Below are 13,740 nucleotides of genomic sequence, written 5' to 3' on the forward strand. Positions count from 1 at the left end.
GGCCATTTGTTTGGAGATGGTAGGAAGTGGTCAACTTGTGCTGTGTCGAGAAGAGCGCAGAAGATCGTGGATCACTCAGGACAAAAATGCGCGGCCGCGATCCGTGAGTAATCGACGAGGAGAGCCATGGTGTAGGATGACATCGTGAAGCAAAAAGTCCGCAACGTCAGTAGAGATGCTGGTGGGGAGTGCTCGAGTGATGGCATACCTAGTTGCGTAGTCTAGGGCAACGGCGACCAACTTGTTGCCCGAATACGACTCAGGAAAAGGATCGAGAAGGAAGGTTCGGTTGGGATGGAGATCGGTTGAAGAAGTCCAGCCGCGGGCGCAGTAGGTCGCTTCCTATGTTGGCATTTATTGCAGGAGTACACGTAACGGCGAACGGACCTGGCGAGACCACGCCAAAAAAAGCGGCGACGCAAACGCTAGTACGTCCGAGATACATCCAGATGACCAGAAGTTGGTTCGTCGTGAAGCTCGTGCAGCACGGTTGAACGCAAATGTTTCAGCACGACAAGAAGGAGCTCAGGGCCATCTGGCTGGAGGACACCACGGTACAGCGTGCCACTCCAGAAAACGTACATGCGAAGCGACACGACGTTCGGAGCAGATTCTAGACGGTAAATAAGTTGTCGCAGGGAAGCATCACGACATTGTTCATTACCAGTCTGAAGAAACTAGGACATTGACATGACGCTGAGGCCAGGCTCGATGTCTGATTTGTCGGTCTGATCAACAGGGTAGAGGTATAAGCAATCGGCATCCAAATGGAGACGTCCAGATTTGTAAACAACCGAGTAGGAATACTCCTGTAGGCGTAATGCCCAACGGTCAAGTCGTCCAGTGGGGTCCTTCAGAGAAGAACGCCAACACAGCGGGTGGTGATCTATTATGACACGGAAAGGGCGGCCATACAAGTGAGGATGGAATTTCGAAACCGTCCAGACAAGAACGAGACATTCCCGTTTTGTTATAGAGTAATTGCGTTCAGACTTTGAAAGCTAACGGCTTGCATACGCGATTACATGGTCGTTGCCCCACTGAATTTGCGCCATAACTGCACCAATTCCGTGACCACTCGCGTCTGTTCGTACTTCTTATACGAGCATCGGGGTAGAAATGTGCAAGAATATGAGGTATTGTTAGAGCGGTGATTAGCTGATAAAATGCGTCAGCTTGAAGAGGGCCCCAACAAAATGAGACGTCTTGTTTGAGAAGGTCGGGGAGTGGCCGTGCGAGTGCCGCAAAGTTTTTCACGAACCGGCGAAAATAGGAGCGGAGGCCCAGAAAACTGCGGACATAGTGGAAAGAGCGTGGGTCGGGGAAATTCGTTACAGCGCGTACTTTCACCGGGTGTGGTCGTACGCCGGCAGCGTCAACAAGGTGACCCAACACGGTGATCTGACGAAGAGCGAAGTGGCACTTGGAGGAATTGAGCTGCAGGCCTGCCCGTCGAAATATGGATATAATGGTCCAAAGGCGTTCAAGGTGGGTTGCGAAGGTAATTGAGAAATTGATCACGTCGTCCAGGTAACACAAACATGTCGACCATTTAAATCTTTGTAGGAGCGTGTCCATCATTCTCTCGAAGGTCGCTGGAGGGTTGCAGAGACCGAACAGCATGACCTTGAATTCGTAAAGACCGTCAGGGGTAACGAAGGTGGTCTTTTCTCGGCCCATATCATCTACAGCAATTTGCCAGTAGCCAGATCGGAGGTCGAGTGATGAAAAGAAGGTGACGTCATGGAGGCAATCGAGGGCATCGCCAATGCGTGGTAGAGAATACACGTCTTTTTTTAGTAATTTTGTTGAGGTGGTGATAATCAACGCAAAACGCCACGAGCCATCTTCTTTCTTTACCAATACCACGGGAGATGCCCAAGGGCTCGATGATGAAGCCATGATTATATCCCACGTCCTGCGGGTCAGCAGCCGACTACCTTAGCCAGTAGAGCGCTGTGGCGGGGCCAGAGCGAAGCAAAATGATAAGCAAGCACCATTAGCTTAACATTTACAACAAGCGCGTTAGCTTAACATGCAGCTGCAGCAACGCAGTAGAGATAGCAATAGTACACTACGAGTGCACACTTCGCTGGCTTTTGCTTGCCGTGTTCCCGATAATTATGTAACTTTAGTTCGAGGCGTTCGCCATTAAGTGTCTCAGTATTTCGTTATACGACGCAAAGAAGATGGACGCAATACTCTACTGGTTGCGCAAGGCTATATTTTTGGATAGTGTATGGCCCTACAACAACTCATAACAGCATGGTAATGTGTAATGAATAGGGGCAATAACCTTGTGGCCACGAGCGTGGAAAAATGAAAATTATGCAGAGAGAAACAAAGTGGGGAGCACAATACACGGACAACCAGGCAATAACCTTACAATTGTGCTTATATAAGTGCAATCAGTGTTGAATGACACTCCCAAAAGTGTCCTTCCCTAACGCCGTCACCAAAATTTGGTCAATGTCGAAAATTTACTTTTGTTGAGAGGCTTGGAGACACCGGACACCAACGTCTCTTGTTCAAGAGTTTTTATCGTTACCTTATATACGCATTTACCTTTTTTTTGCACTTATAATAAAACGTCAAGCTGAATGCTTTATTTGGGCGCCAGTGCGTTTACGTCATGCTTTGTCGACTTCGGTGTTAAATAAAGAATTGGCGAGGTGGTTTCTGCAATTTATCCTGCTATATGCCATGATAATCGATTGCTCTAACAAAACATGTATACGCGATGGTGCGCGTAGACCTCCTTTCTTTGTTATGAAGTGGACTATTATCCCGCAAGTTGCCAATCATTCTCCACTGCTAATAAGGATGTGCTCAATGTAACTAAGAGAATGCGCTTCATTTTCTCGTTGGCTTACACAAATCGTATACATAGTATTGCCGTGGCATCTTGCCCGTGTTCAAATAACACACCTTCACTGGTGAGCACAGGGTATGTACGCGCAGAAAGCATCGTATAGCACGAGCTGCCGACAGGATTCAGCTCGTATGTGCCACGCCCCAGACCTCACGCGGAGAGAAAAAAGAAGACAGCCGACTTTTTTTCGTGTTCCGACTGACGCGCAGTTTAGCTACCACATTCTCTTCAAGTTGTGGGCACAAGTTCACACATGGTACGTTTGTTTTACTCGTCCATGTACTTCAGCATCGCTACAGTATTTTATATGGACTATAACTGAACACTTGCTAAGGGCAGCTCATTTACTACACACCAATGCTTTCCAGGCTGCTGCCATGTTATGTGCACTCGTATGCTGAGCCTCTAAAGAGGGACTCTGGAAGTGAAAGCGTTTTTACTCCACGGGACTTATACTCTTATAGAAATGCAATAAGAATGGTAATACTGAGCGCGTGTGTTAACATTGTTTTGTGTGCCGCAAAATGATTCGCAGGAGGTTTTATGGCCCACACAAGCACACAAAATATTTCATAATTGACTGTCTGGAAGTTTCACAACAGTACCTATAGCCCAGCGTTAATAAAATGCAATAAAAGGCAGGCCTAACAAACGTATGATGCAAGAGAAATAATTTTTTATCAACGTAAGTGCTATTAAATATAATAAAATAAATAATTCAAAAGAGAACAGTATGTGTTCGCTTGATCGTAAAAGGAGGCTCCTTCGACAGTATATCCAGCTATAGGCTGCTAGGTGGACGGGCCGTTAGAGTGCTTGTCTTGGAAGACGACGCAGAGGCGGATCCCGATGACCTTCGGCGGGTGTTGAGTGGTTGTTTGGTCGTCTTGACGGTGGAAGACAGTGACGCCAGGATCGCTTCCTTCCTTTGCTTTTCGCTGTTGCAGCAAGACTTCTCCTTTTTCCTGGCAAATATCTCGGGCAGCCACTGGATAGAAACGGCGCTCAACAAAGCCAACACAGCCACCGCCACATCGAGTGGCATGTCGGCTTCATTGGCACCACCCCAGAGCACCACAATAAAGGAGGCCACGATGACCCCTACGCGACCGAACGCGTAGGAGATCGTGAGGCCTATGCTCCGCACGGTAGTGGGGAAGACCTCCGCCGTGTAGCCGTAGTTGACGCTTAGCGCTGCAGACGCCAGGCTCTCGACGACGAGAGCGACCGCTGAGGATAGCGGGCCCGCCATCGTCACGGACACGGCAGCGTGAATGACGGCGGAGGCGCACAGGAAGGCGAGCAGTATCGAGAGCGTCTCCCGCTGTCCGTGGTCGCTGATGTACCAACAGACGCTCGCGTAGAGCAACGCCTGGACGACCATGTGTATTGTGCGCCACACGTGTCCGGTATCGGCGTTCTGAAGGACGAGACCGTAGTAGGCGAGGTTCACGCTGAACCAGGACAGCAGGACAGACATGACGCCCCAACGGAACAGAGGCTCGTGCATGAACATGTCGCTGCCGCCGACGGTCATGACGAATTGGTTGGAGGCGTCGCGCCTTTGAATGTGAGCGACGAGTGCCCGGAAGTCTTCCCGCGCTTTGTGCGCACTCAGGCCGTTACTGGTGGCAGCGGCCACGGCGGCTGCCTCCGCGGCGCGAGGATTTCCCGTCGAGAGAAGCCAGGCGGGTGACTCGTCGAGAAGGAAGCACCAGAAAACGAGCATGAACGTGGGCAACAGCAGCACTAGGTGCGCCATAACCCAGTGGGGCTCCTGAATGGAGAGCACGTACAAGGCTGGCGGCACCAGGGTCGTGCCGAGCGCTGTGTCCAGGACGCCGTAGGTCGCCCGGTTCTGGTTGCCGGTCACCTCGTAGATGAGGATGAACATGAGCACCTGAACCGAGCAGCTGGCCGCAGAGACAAAGAACCGGGTCACCAGGAACATGACGAACGTTTGCGCCACGCTACATACGACGCTGCATACCAGCAGGCAAATCACACTGCCCAGGATGGCCAGCTGGCGGCCGATCTGGTCGGATACGAACCCGGTGGCTGGCACGAGCAATGCGGCTCCCAACATGTTGGCAATCATGGTGAACTTGTAGAGCCAGCGTTTGTTGCAGACGAGGTCCCAGCGGCTCACGATGCTGTCGCTGACGTCTTGGGTGTCGTAATCCCAACGGTAGCATGGAATCACGGAGCGTATCTCCACGGCATCGTCCGGCTGGGAGAATAAGGAATATATCTTGCCTATTAAAAATATATCTCGGCTTGTAAGACTGCAAGTTAGGGTATTTTAATTAGGGCCTTTCATAGCAGGTACATTATCCAGCTAAAGCCTGGCCGACAAAAAGAGAAGTAGCCAATTTTTTCGCACTAATAAAGGCAACCCCGCTTCTGAAGCAATGGTTCTTCAGAATAAACAAACAGAGAAGCACTATTCTTGGCAAACTGATCTACGTCACCGGGTTGGTAGAACATTGATGATGGAGCATCCGATGCATTACTCCAAGGTCGCAGGTTTCGTCCCTGCCAGCGAAAAAGTTTTTTTCGTCCACATTTATGTCTTCACAATCAAGCATTAGAAATACTAGTAATACCGTCCTCTATACTATCCTTGTAATCCTTGTCTGTTCTCATTAACATTCTGTCTGTGTAGTTTAATGTGTCATCTCTATTTGTAATTGTACAAAATAGCAAGATAAGAAAATTCAGCAATTTAAGAGACCTATTCTAGTGGATCTGGCAGAAGCATAGTGGATAACACGTGCATTATACCTATACTGAGACTCACAGGTAACTCAGTGCAATAAGCACAGTAGGCGTTGATTACCTACAATAAAATATGCACACGACATGCGTCCATATAAAACTCTGACCGTGTGCAGTTGCTGCAAAGTGCTGCTCTTTCAATCCTTTAGAAGAGTAGTCAGCCACATGCACGCTCATAAGGTTTTCATTAACTGAGGGGGTATGAGGAAAGCTTCAAGAGGATGCATTGTTTGTTAAGTGGTGTATTCAAAGGTTAACTTGTCTCCACGGTGTACACTACAATAGTAACTGACAAGATGGAAAACGTTCTCTAATATAGATGTATTATGGTAATAAAATATGGCGAAATGATCTGCAGGGTTAAGGTGTACTAAGAGGTAAACAATGCATTGAGCTGATGGGGAGCTTATCACGAAGAACGAAATGCTAGTAGTAGGTGACGAGAACCATAAATTCGGAAGCACGCTACTTGGTGACATGTAAGACGCGACTCTTTTATTGGGCAGTAGCATTGTTACAGAGTATCCGATTTGCAGGCTTATCGCGGCAGATCAGTCAGAAAAAAAATTTAATAGACTGTCCTGCTAGCTGCGGGTGCAGAGCAAAAAAACGAGAATAATTATGATATTGTTCCGACTTTAACAGTATGCAGATGCTTCTGTGGAAAAGTTCTCCGCCAATTGTTTTCATTTTCTCGTGAAAGAACAGGGCTTGCTGTTAAATTTCCGCTCTTCGTGAATCAGTAGCCTCAGGCTGCATAAAAATCGTGTAACTTCTAACAAATCAGGTGCCCAATAAAAAAAGGTTTGTTCTAAAAAACCCCACTGTGCCATCGCTGCAACTCTTTAAGCAGAAAGTCTACACTTGCCAACGCATTATGTTATAAGATCCGCGGCCAAACATCCTGCAAGCCATAATGAGGCATAGTATGAGAGAAACACATTAAATTACCCTAACGTCTACCGACTGCACTGTTTGTCCCGAATGAATCTTTCTGTATCTTGCGTGAACGTGCATTACTTAGGCAATCTTCCCTCTTTTGACCAAGCCACAATGTATTATGAAAAAAATGACGTCATGGTTGCGTCATTATGACGATAAAACATGCCATCATGACGACGGCACATGGTAACGTCACGACATAAGATCGTTAAGGGCATAGGAAACGCGGACATTTGTGCCACTTCCTTCACTTCCCGCTTATCGCTAAGGCGCCGCGCAAGGATGCCACCAAGACTTCGCTTAATGTCAAGCAAGTCGAGAAGCCCAACTGCGACAGCAATGCTTATGGTAGTGTCTAGAAACGCTGCTATATAAAAAATAAATACTACAAGACGTCATTAACCTTCAAGTGGGTTCAGTGAACGAGTTAAGACTATGCAGTTACCAACGGTCGGGGATGTATTAGATCACCGGTATTTGCAGCCTTTTTTACCTAAATCTGGAAGTAGCCCCAGTTAGACCCCCTGCAGATAAGCGAGAACCCTCACCGTCGGCAGGGCTGGGTGGTAGACGGTGCATCGGCTGTGGCTGCCGTCGGCTTCGATTGGTATGGCCGTGTTCCTCCAGGTCTCTCTGGACACGTGGCTCAGATCGTCCGGCTGTCGGCACCAGTGGTCCACGTCGCGACCGATCAGGAAGTTGGCGAACGCGTGCAGCAGTAGCACCGTCACGGACAACATGCCGGTGAAGAGCAGGCGCCGCTGGAAGTTGCCGTGACCCAGGATGGCGTAGACGTTCTCTTGGATGAACATGCGGGTGTCGCTGACGAGGACGAACGTCGGAGCGGAGCTCACCGGGTGCGTGGCCGCGCCCGTCTCCTGGGCCTCCACGTCGTCCTTGGCCGACTGCAGCGTGTCCGCTCTCGGCATAGAGGCAAACCGTGATCCACGATCCCGTGCACTAAACGTTCTGTATGCGTCACTTTACGGCTGGCTTGCTTCGTCAAAGTTCTTGTTCTGGGTGACCTTCACCCAGCACGTCGCGTGTCGGTGGCTTCGAGCTCTTCTTCTGCGCGTGGAAGCTGAGCGCGTGAAGAGGAAGACGACGGACCGTGTTGCATACCCACTACCTCCGCGTTTTTCTGAAATATTGCGCACTGCTTACATTGGACTTTATAATAGAAAGTGTGGCCGATCCCCCTCGCGGGTATGAGCCACTTCTCATTAGTATACAAAATGAAACAAGTAAATTTAGCATTACTTGCTTGCTTGTTTTACAAACGACCACGAGAATTGGGAGAAACATCTATGCCTGTTTGTCATTCAGTAACTAGGTGTAGCGCAGCCAGAGAAATCGGCCATGAATCAGGCAGTACCTTCTTTTTATATATAAATAGCTTTAAAAAATAAATGTTTCTAGAAATGAATAGCTTGTAACATATTGCCGCATGAATTCGCGTGGTTTTCGTGTGGAAGAGGACGAAGAGGTTGGGTTGGAGCAGTTTTTCTTTTTGTCCTAGCTTGACGAGCAGTTCTGCGGAAGGTTTCCTTGAGTGAGACAAGATTGGTGACAAGATTGGTGGAGCTGCTGGGTACGACAACTGACGACGCACCCTGTAGTGGACGCTGAGTGCTATGTTAATCCTCTAATGGATGGCGCTGTCGGCATGCGCGCGCCACCTCATGTGGGGTATATAGCAGGGGGGCAGTTGGGAATAAAGGGGGTCTTCTTGTTGTTGCTATGAGCCATGCTCGTGTCTTACTCGGCGTCTCTGAACATGGTGTCAGAAGTGGGCGTCTAACGCGGAGTTATGGAGGAGACAGACGCCGGACCTTCTCAGCTCAACTTCATTCACGTCGGTACACCGGGACTTCAGCCTCCGTCGCCTTTCAACTTCACCAGCCCTGGGGAATGGACAACATGGATAACGAGGTACGAAGATTACGCCTTCGCGGCCGGTATCAACACAGCCACCGACGAGGTGCAGGTGCGAACTCTTTTATATTGCATGGGTTCCCAAGCACGTAGCGTCTTGTCGTCGCTAGGACTGTCTGCTCCGGAAAACCGCCCGTTTGCGGAAGTCAAGGCTAAGCTCACTTCGCATTTTGTCCACCCTATCAATGAGATTTACGAGAGCCGCCGATTTCACCGCCGAGTGCAACAACTTGGGGAGCCGGTTGATGAATTTTTCACCGCGCTCAGGAATCTTGTCAAGCGTTGTGGGTACAACAACGCCGAGATCGAAGACCGCCTTGTGCGAGACAAGTTTGTCGTTGGATTGCGGAATGAGAAGCTATCGGATCAGTTGTGCCGATGTACGAAACTTACAGCTGAGGAAGCGTTGTGCCAAGCGCGTGTTCATGAAGAAGCCGAAAAAGAGCGTCTATCCCGTGAAACTCCCAGCGAGAACGGGGCCTTTGACAGCTTAAACGTGGACGCGGCGCAACGCGCGAAGAACGCTTCATCGCGTCGCAGCAAATCTGTGCAGCCAACTCAGTCTACTTGCGATTACTGCGGCCGTGGTCACCACTCTCGAAAAGAATGCCCAGCTCGCAAAGCCACATGCAATTTCTGCAAGAAGCAAGGTCATTTTATTGCTGTTTGCCGGGCCAAGCATCGGAAAGAGCTGTTAGGCTCAGTGGAACTTCACGCGCTCAGTACGCGTCGGGCACGATATGCCGACATTCACGTGAATGGTCACCTCGCACACTTCAAGATAGACTCAGGGGCCGAAATAACGGTGGTTTCACCTTCTTTTCCGGCATTACCTACTGTTTTGGATAAAGTGGACGCCGAGGTATCCGGTCCTGGAAATCAAAGGCTGCACGTTCTGGGATCTTTCACTGCTACCTTGCAGTGGCGTAACAAAGTGTCTGTGCAAAGACTGTATGTTATCAAGAACCAGACGACACACCTCCTGGGATTACCAGCAATTGAAGACTTGGGCATCGTTCAGTTTTTGGACTCTGTGGATGGTATTCCGTCATCTCAATCAAAAATTTTTCGTGGGCTTGGCGAAGTACAGGAAGAATACCACATCCGCGTCGCTCAAGATGCTCGTCCCTTTTCATTAAGTGTTCCTCGACGAATACCTCTGCCTCTGCTAGAGCATGTGAAGAAGGAATTGGATGAAATGGAAACCCAAGGAGTCATTCGCAAGGTTGACACGCCTACCGCATGGTGTTCAGGCCTCGTCGTCGTGCCGAAGTCGTCGGGCGGGTACAGGCTCTGTGTCGACTTGACGAAGCTTAACAAGGTTATCCAGCGGGAACGCTACATTCTGCTGACAGTTGAAGACATCTTAGGTCAGCTTGGTGGGGCACAAATTTTTTCCAAGCTCGATGCAAGATCCAGCTTCCACCAAATAAAACTAACTCGTGAGAGTGAAGAACTGACGACATTCATCACACCTTTTGGCCGATATTGCTACAAGCGTCTTCCCTTTGGCATTGCGACAGCACCCGAGTATTTCCAACGCTTCATGTCGAGACTGCTCGAAGGCATCACCGGAGTCGTCAACATGATAGACGACATACTCGTCTTTGGTAGGAACCATCAAGAGCACGACCAGCGTCTAGCTGACGTCTTGGCACGGTTGACTCAAGCGGGTGTCACTCTTAATGAAAAGAAGTGTCAGTTCAGGGTCTCTTCTGTCAAGTTCTTAGGAGTTGTCGTCAGCCAGCAAGGAATTAGTCCAGACCCGGACAAAGTCAAGGCTATCATGGATCTCCCACCACCAATCGATGTTAGTGGTGTTCGCCGATTACTTGGAATGGTAAACCATGTGGCTCGATTCATTCCAAAACTGTCTGAGATCTCCGCACCTATTCGTGCACTCCTCAACAAGAATAACGCGTGGAGCTGGAGTTACAACCAAGAGGAAGCGTTCAAGAAGATAAAGTCTTTGCTCAGCTCCGACACATGTATGGCTATGTACAATCCCCATTACCCAACTATAGTATCGGCTGACGCAAGCTCTCATGGCCTTGGTGCCGTTTTACTCCAAGATCAACCGTCAGGAATTCGACGAGCAGTTGCCTATGCTTCCAGATCTCTCACTACTACAGAAGGACGCTACAGTCAAACGGAAAAGGAGTCTCTGGCTGTCACATGGGCTGTCACCAGGTTCGATCAATACCTACGTGGACTAAGCTTTGAGGTCGAATCCGATCACCTTCCGCTTGTAGCTCTCCTGTCAAGTAAAGATCTGGACATCTTGCCACCTCGAATTCAACGTATGCGAATAAAACTGATGCGCTATCAGTTCGCCGTCAAGTATGTTCCTGGAAAACTGCTAGCCACAGCGGACACACTATCAAGAGCACCCTGCGACTTGCCAACTTCTAAAGCAGTCAGCAGCTTGGAAGTCTATATAGGGGAAGTTCTCAAGGAGCTACCCTTACAACTGGAAAATCAGCTAGACGAGATCCGTCGTCTTCAAGCTCAAGATAGCGAGTGTTCTTCTATTATGACTTATTGTGAGAAAGGCTGGCCGTCCAAGAAGAGAGTTCCGACCCATTTAGCACCATACTGGAAGGAGCGAGAAAGACTGAGTGTGTACGATGGGTTACTCTTACTGGATCGCCGCATTGTCATCCCGTCAGCCCAACGCAAGGACATTCTCGCACTACTGCACGAAGGACATCAAGGTGTCCGCCGCTGTCAAGTGCGCGCCCGCGAGTGCGTTTGGTGGCCCCATTGCAGCCAGCATATTGAGGACCTTGTGGCTCAATGTGCTAAGTGTGCTGAGACGCGAACCTTGCGTTCTGAGCCACTGTCACCAACGCCAACACCGGAACGACCATGGCAACGCCTGGGAATCGACTTGTTCCACCTGGAAGGACGCGACTACGTCCTCATTGTCGACTACTACTCCCGATTTCCAGAAATAGTCACACTGGGAACTTCATCAGCAAAAGCGGTTGTTGCTGCGGTCAAGAGTTGTTTTGCCCGTTTTGGGATACCAGACGTTGTGCGGACGGAAAATGGACCTCAATTCTCGTCCAAGGAGTTCGCCGACTTTGCAACGGCGTATCGATTCTGCCACGAGACCAGCAGCCCTCGATACCCTCAGAGTAACGGAGAGGTAGAGCGCATGGTGCGTACCGTGAAAGATTTGCTGAAGAAAAGCCCGGATCCGTACCTCGCTCTACTCGCATACCGAGACACACCTGGAGTTTCGGGCGTCTCTCCAGCTCAGTTACTCATGGGAAGGAGACTACAAACTCGTCTTCCGGTTCTGCCTGAACGACTTCTTCCGGCCTTACCCAATCACGAGGAATTTCAAGCACAGGATACTGCGGCGAAGTTGAAACAGGCGAAGGACTACAATAGCCGTCACAGTACTACTCCTCTGATTTCTCTCAGTATGGGGGAGGATGTGTGGATAAAGGATTTAGGTTGCAGCGGTCGTGTCCTCAGCCCAGCTCAGCGACCAAGGTCATATGTGGTCGAGACTCAAAGTGGTGTTGTCCAGAGGAACCGTTGCCATCTGGTGCCGTTTGTAGATGACCAAAATGTCCAACAGCAAGCATCAATGGCTTCATCACCGACGCATGGAACCTTGTCATCAAATCCGCCAAGAGACTCAGCCTCGACCTCAGCGTCGGAATCATTGTCTCCAAGTGCTTCAAGTGCTTCGTGCGCATCACCTGTGCCGCCTGTGAAGATGCCTCCCTCGCCTGAAGTGCAGACGCTACCTGTGCAAGCAAGTGCGCCTCAGTGTGATGAACCTAAGCGTACGCGTTCTGGCCGTGCCGTGAAACCGCCGCGCAGGTTGAACATGTAACTATCCCGGGAGGGAAGATGTAGTGGACGCTGAGTGCTATGTTAATCCTCTAATGGATGGCGCTGTCGGCATGCGCGCGCCACCTCATGTGGGGTATATAGCAGGGGGGCAGTTGGGAATAAAGGGGGTCTTCTTGTTGTTGCTATGAGCCATGCTCGTGTCTTACTCGGCGTCTCTGAACACACCCCATGCACAAGAGCCCATCCAGGAGCCGGAACACAAGCCCTGTGCCCGTGGACACGCCAGTTCACAGAACAAGCCGCCGCCAACGAGGCCTACCACCAGAGACACCGGCACAGCTTATCCATAGAGCGACTATGACTTCGCCTCAAGGCGTCATGGAAACTCCTACGTCGTCGGCACCAATTTATTGCACTGTCCAGAACCCGCTGATGCCTAGTCCCTTTCACGGAGAGCTGTTTGAGGATGTGGACGACTGGCTGAGCGAGTTCGAACACGTCGCAGCGATCAACTACTGGGACGAAGCCGCCAAACTCCGCAACGTCTACGCGTGTTTGAAAGACGGCGCCCGAACGTGGTTCATGAACAGAAGTGATGTCTTGACATCCTGGCGCGAGTTCCAGCATCGCCTCTTGGAGACCTACCGGAGCCCCGACCGCCGCGATCGTGCTGAACGTGCATTGCATTCACGCATCCAGATGCCTAATGAGACCGTCACCATGTACGTGGAGGACATGACGCAGCTTTTCAGGCGAGCGGATCCGGCAATGCCAGAAGAAAAAAAGCTACGCTATCTGATGCGAGGCGTGAAGGAGCAGCTTTTTGCTGGTCTAGTGCGGAGTCCTCCGAAGAGTGTAGCAGAATTCCTGACCGAAGCCACTACGATGGAGAGGGTACTTCATCAGCGGTCAGCCCTACTCAACCGGCAAGTGAATTCTGCATCACCTACTGAATTTTCCGCCAGCTTCGGGAGCAACAGCATTGAGTGGATTCGCGAAATCGTCCGCTCCGTCGTCCGCGAGGAAATCGCGAAACTACACGGGGCGAGACAGCCGGAGGTAAGCAGCATCACCAATATTATTCGGGACGAGGTCCAGCAGGTGCTTCACAGCCGTCGCCCTCAACCAACGGTTACAAATCTAGAACCACCTCCTGCGTCCACTGATGTTGGGAACCGCACATATGCCGAAGCTCTGCGCACTTCCATGCCGGTCTCAAGCCCTACAGTCCCAATCCAGACGATGCCGCCAGTTTCAATTCAATCTGCGCATGCTGGTTTGGACATCGACGGTCGCCGTGCCCCTCCGCGGAAGTCCGATATTTGGCGTACGTCGGATAGAAGACCCCTCTGCTTCCATTGCGGTGAAGCCGGTCACATCTACCGGGAATGTCCATACCG

General features: G+C 50.4%; 1 protein-coding gene across 1 annotated transcript; it reads right to left on the reverse strand.

The window, feature by feature from the left end:
- Positions 1 to 3,653: 3,653 nt before the first annotated feature.
- Positions 3,654 to 7,521, reverse strand: LOC142791141 (solute carrier family 22 member 7-like). Its single transcript, XM_075885439.1, has 2 exons — positions 7,141 to 7,521; positions 3,654 to 5,102 (listed from the first exon to the last, which is right to left on the reverse strand). Exons 1-2 carry the CDS (start codon positions 7,519 to 7,521, stop codon positions 3,654 to 3,656), a joined length of 1,830 nt encoding a protein of 609 aa, XP_075741554.1.
- Positions 7,522 to 13,740: the final 6,219 nt, after the last annotated feature.

This window comes from Rhipicephalus microplus, unplaced genomic scaffold (genome assembly GCF_043290135.1).
Source record: "Rhipicephalus microplus isolate Deutch F79 unplaced genomic scaffold, USDA_Rmic scaffold_147, whole genome shotgun sequence".
Taxonomy (NCBI): Eukaryota; Metazoa; Arthropoda; class Arachnida; order Ixodida; family Ixodidae; genus Rhipicephalus; species Rhipicephalus microplus.

What these genes read in the sequence shown, in the direction of transcription:
- LOC142791141 (XM_075885439.1), bottom strand. Translation starts at nt 7,521, where the DNA reads ATGCCGAGAGCGGACACGCTGCAGTCGGCCAAGGACGACGTGGAGGCC. An exon ending in ACCACCCAGCCCTGCCGACG is followed by an intron (nt 5,103 to 7,140) that starts GTGAGGGTTCTC and finishes TTATTCTCCCAG; the next exon opens with CCGGACGATGCCGTGGAGAT.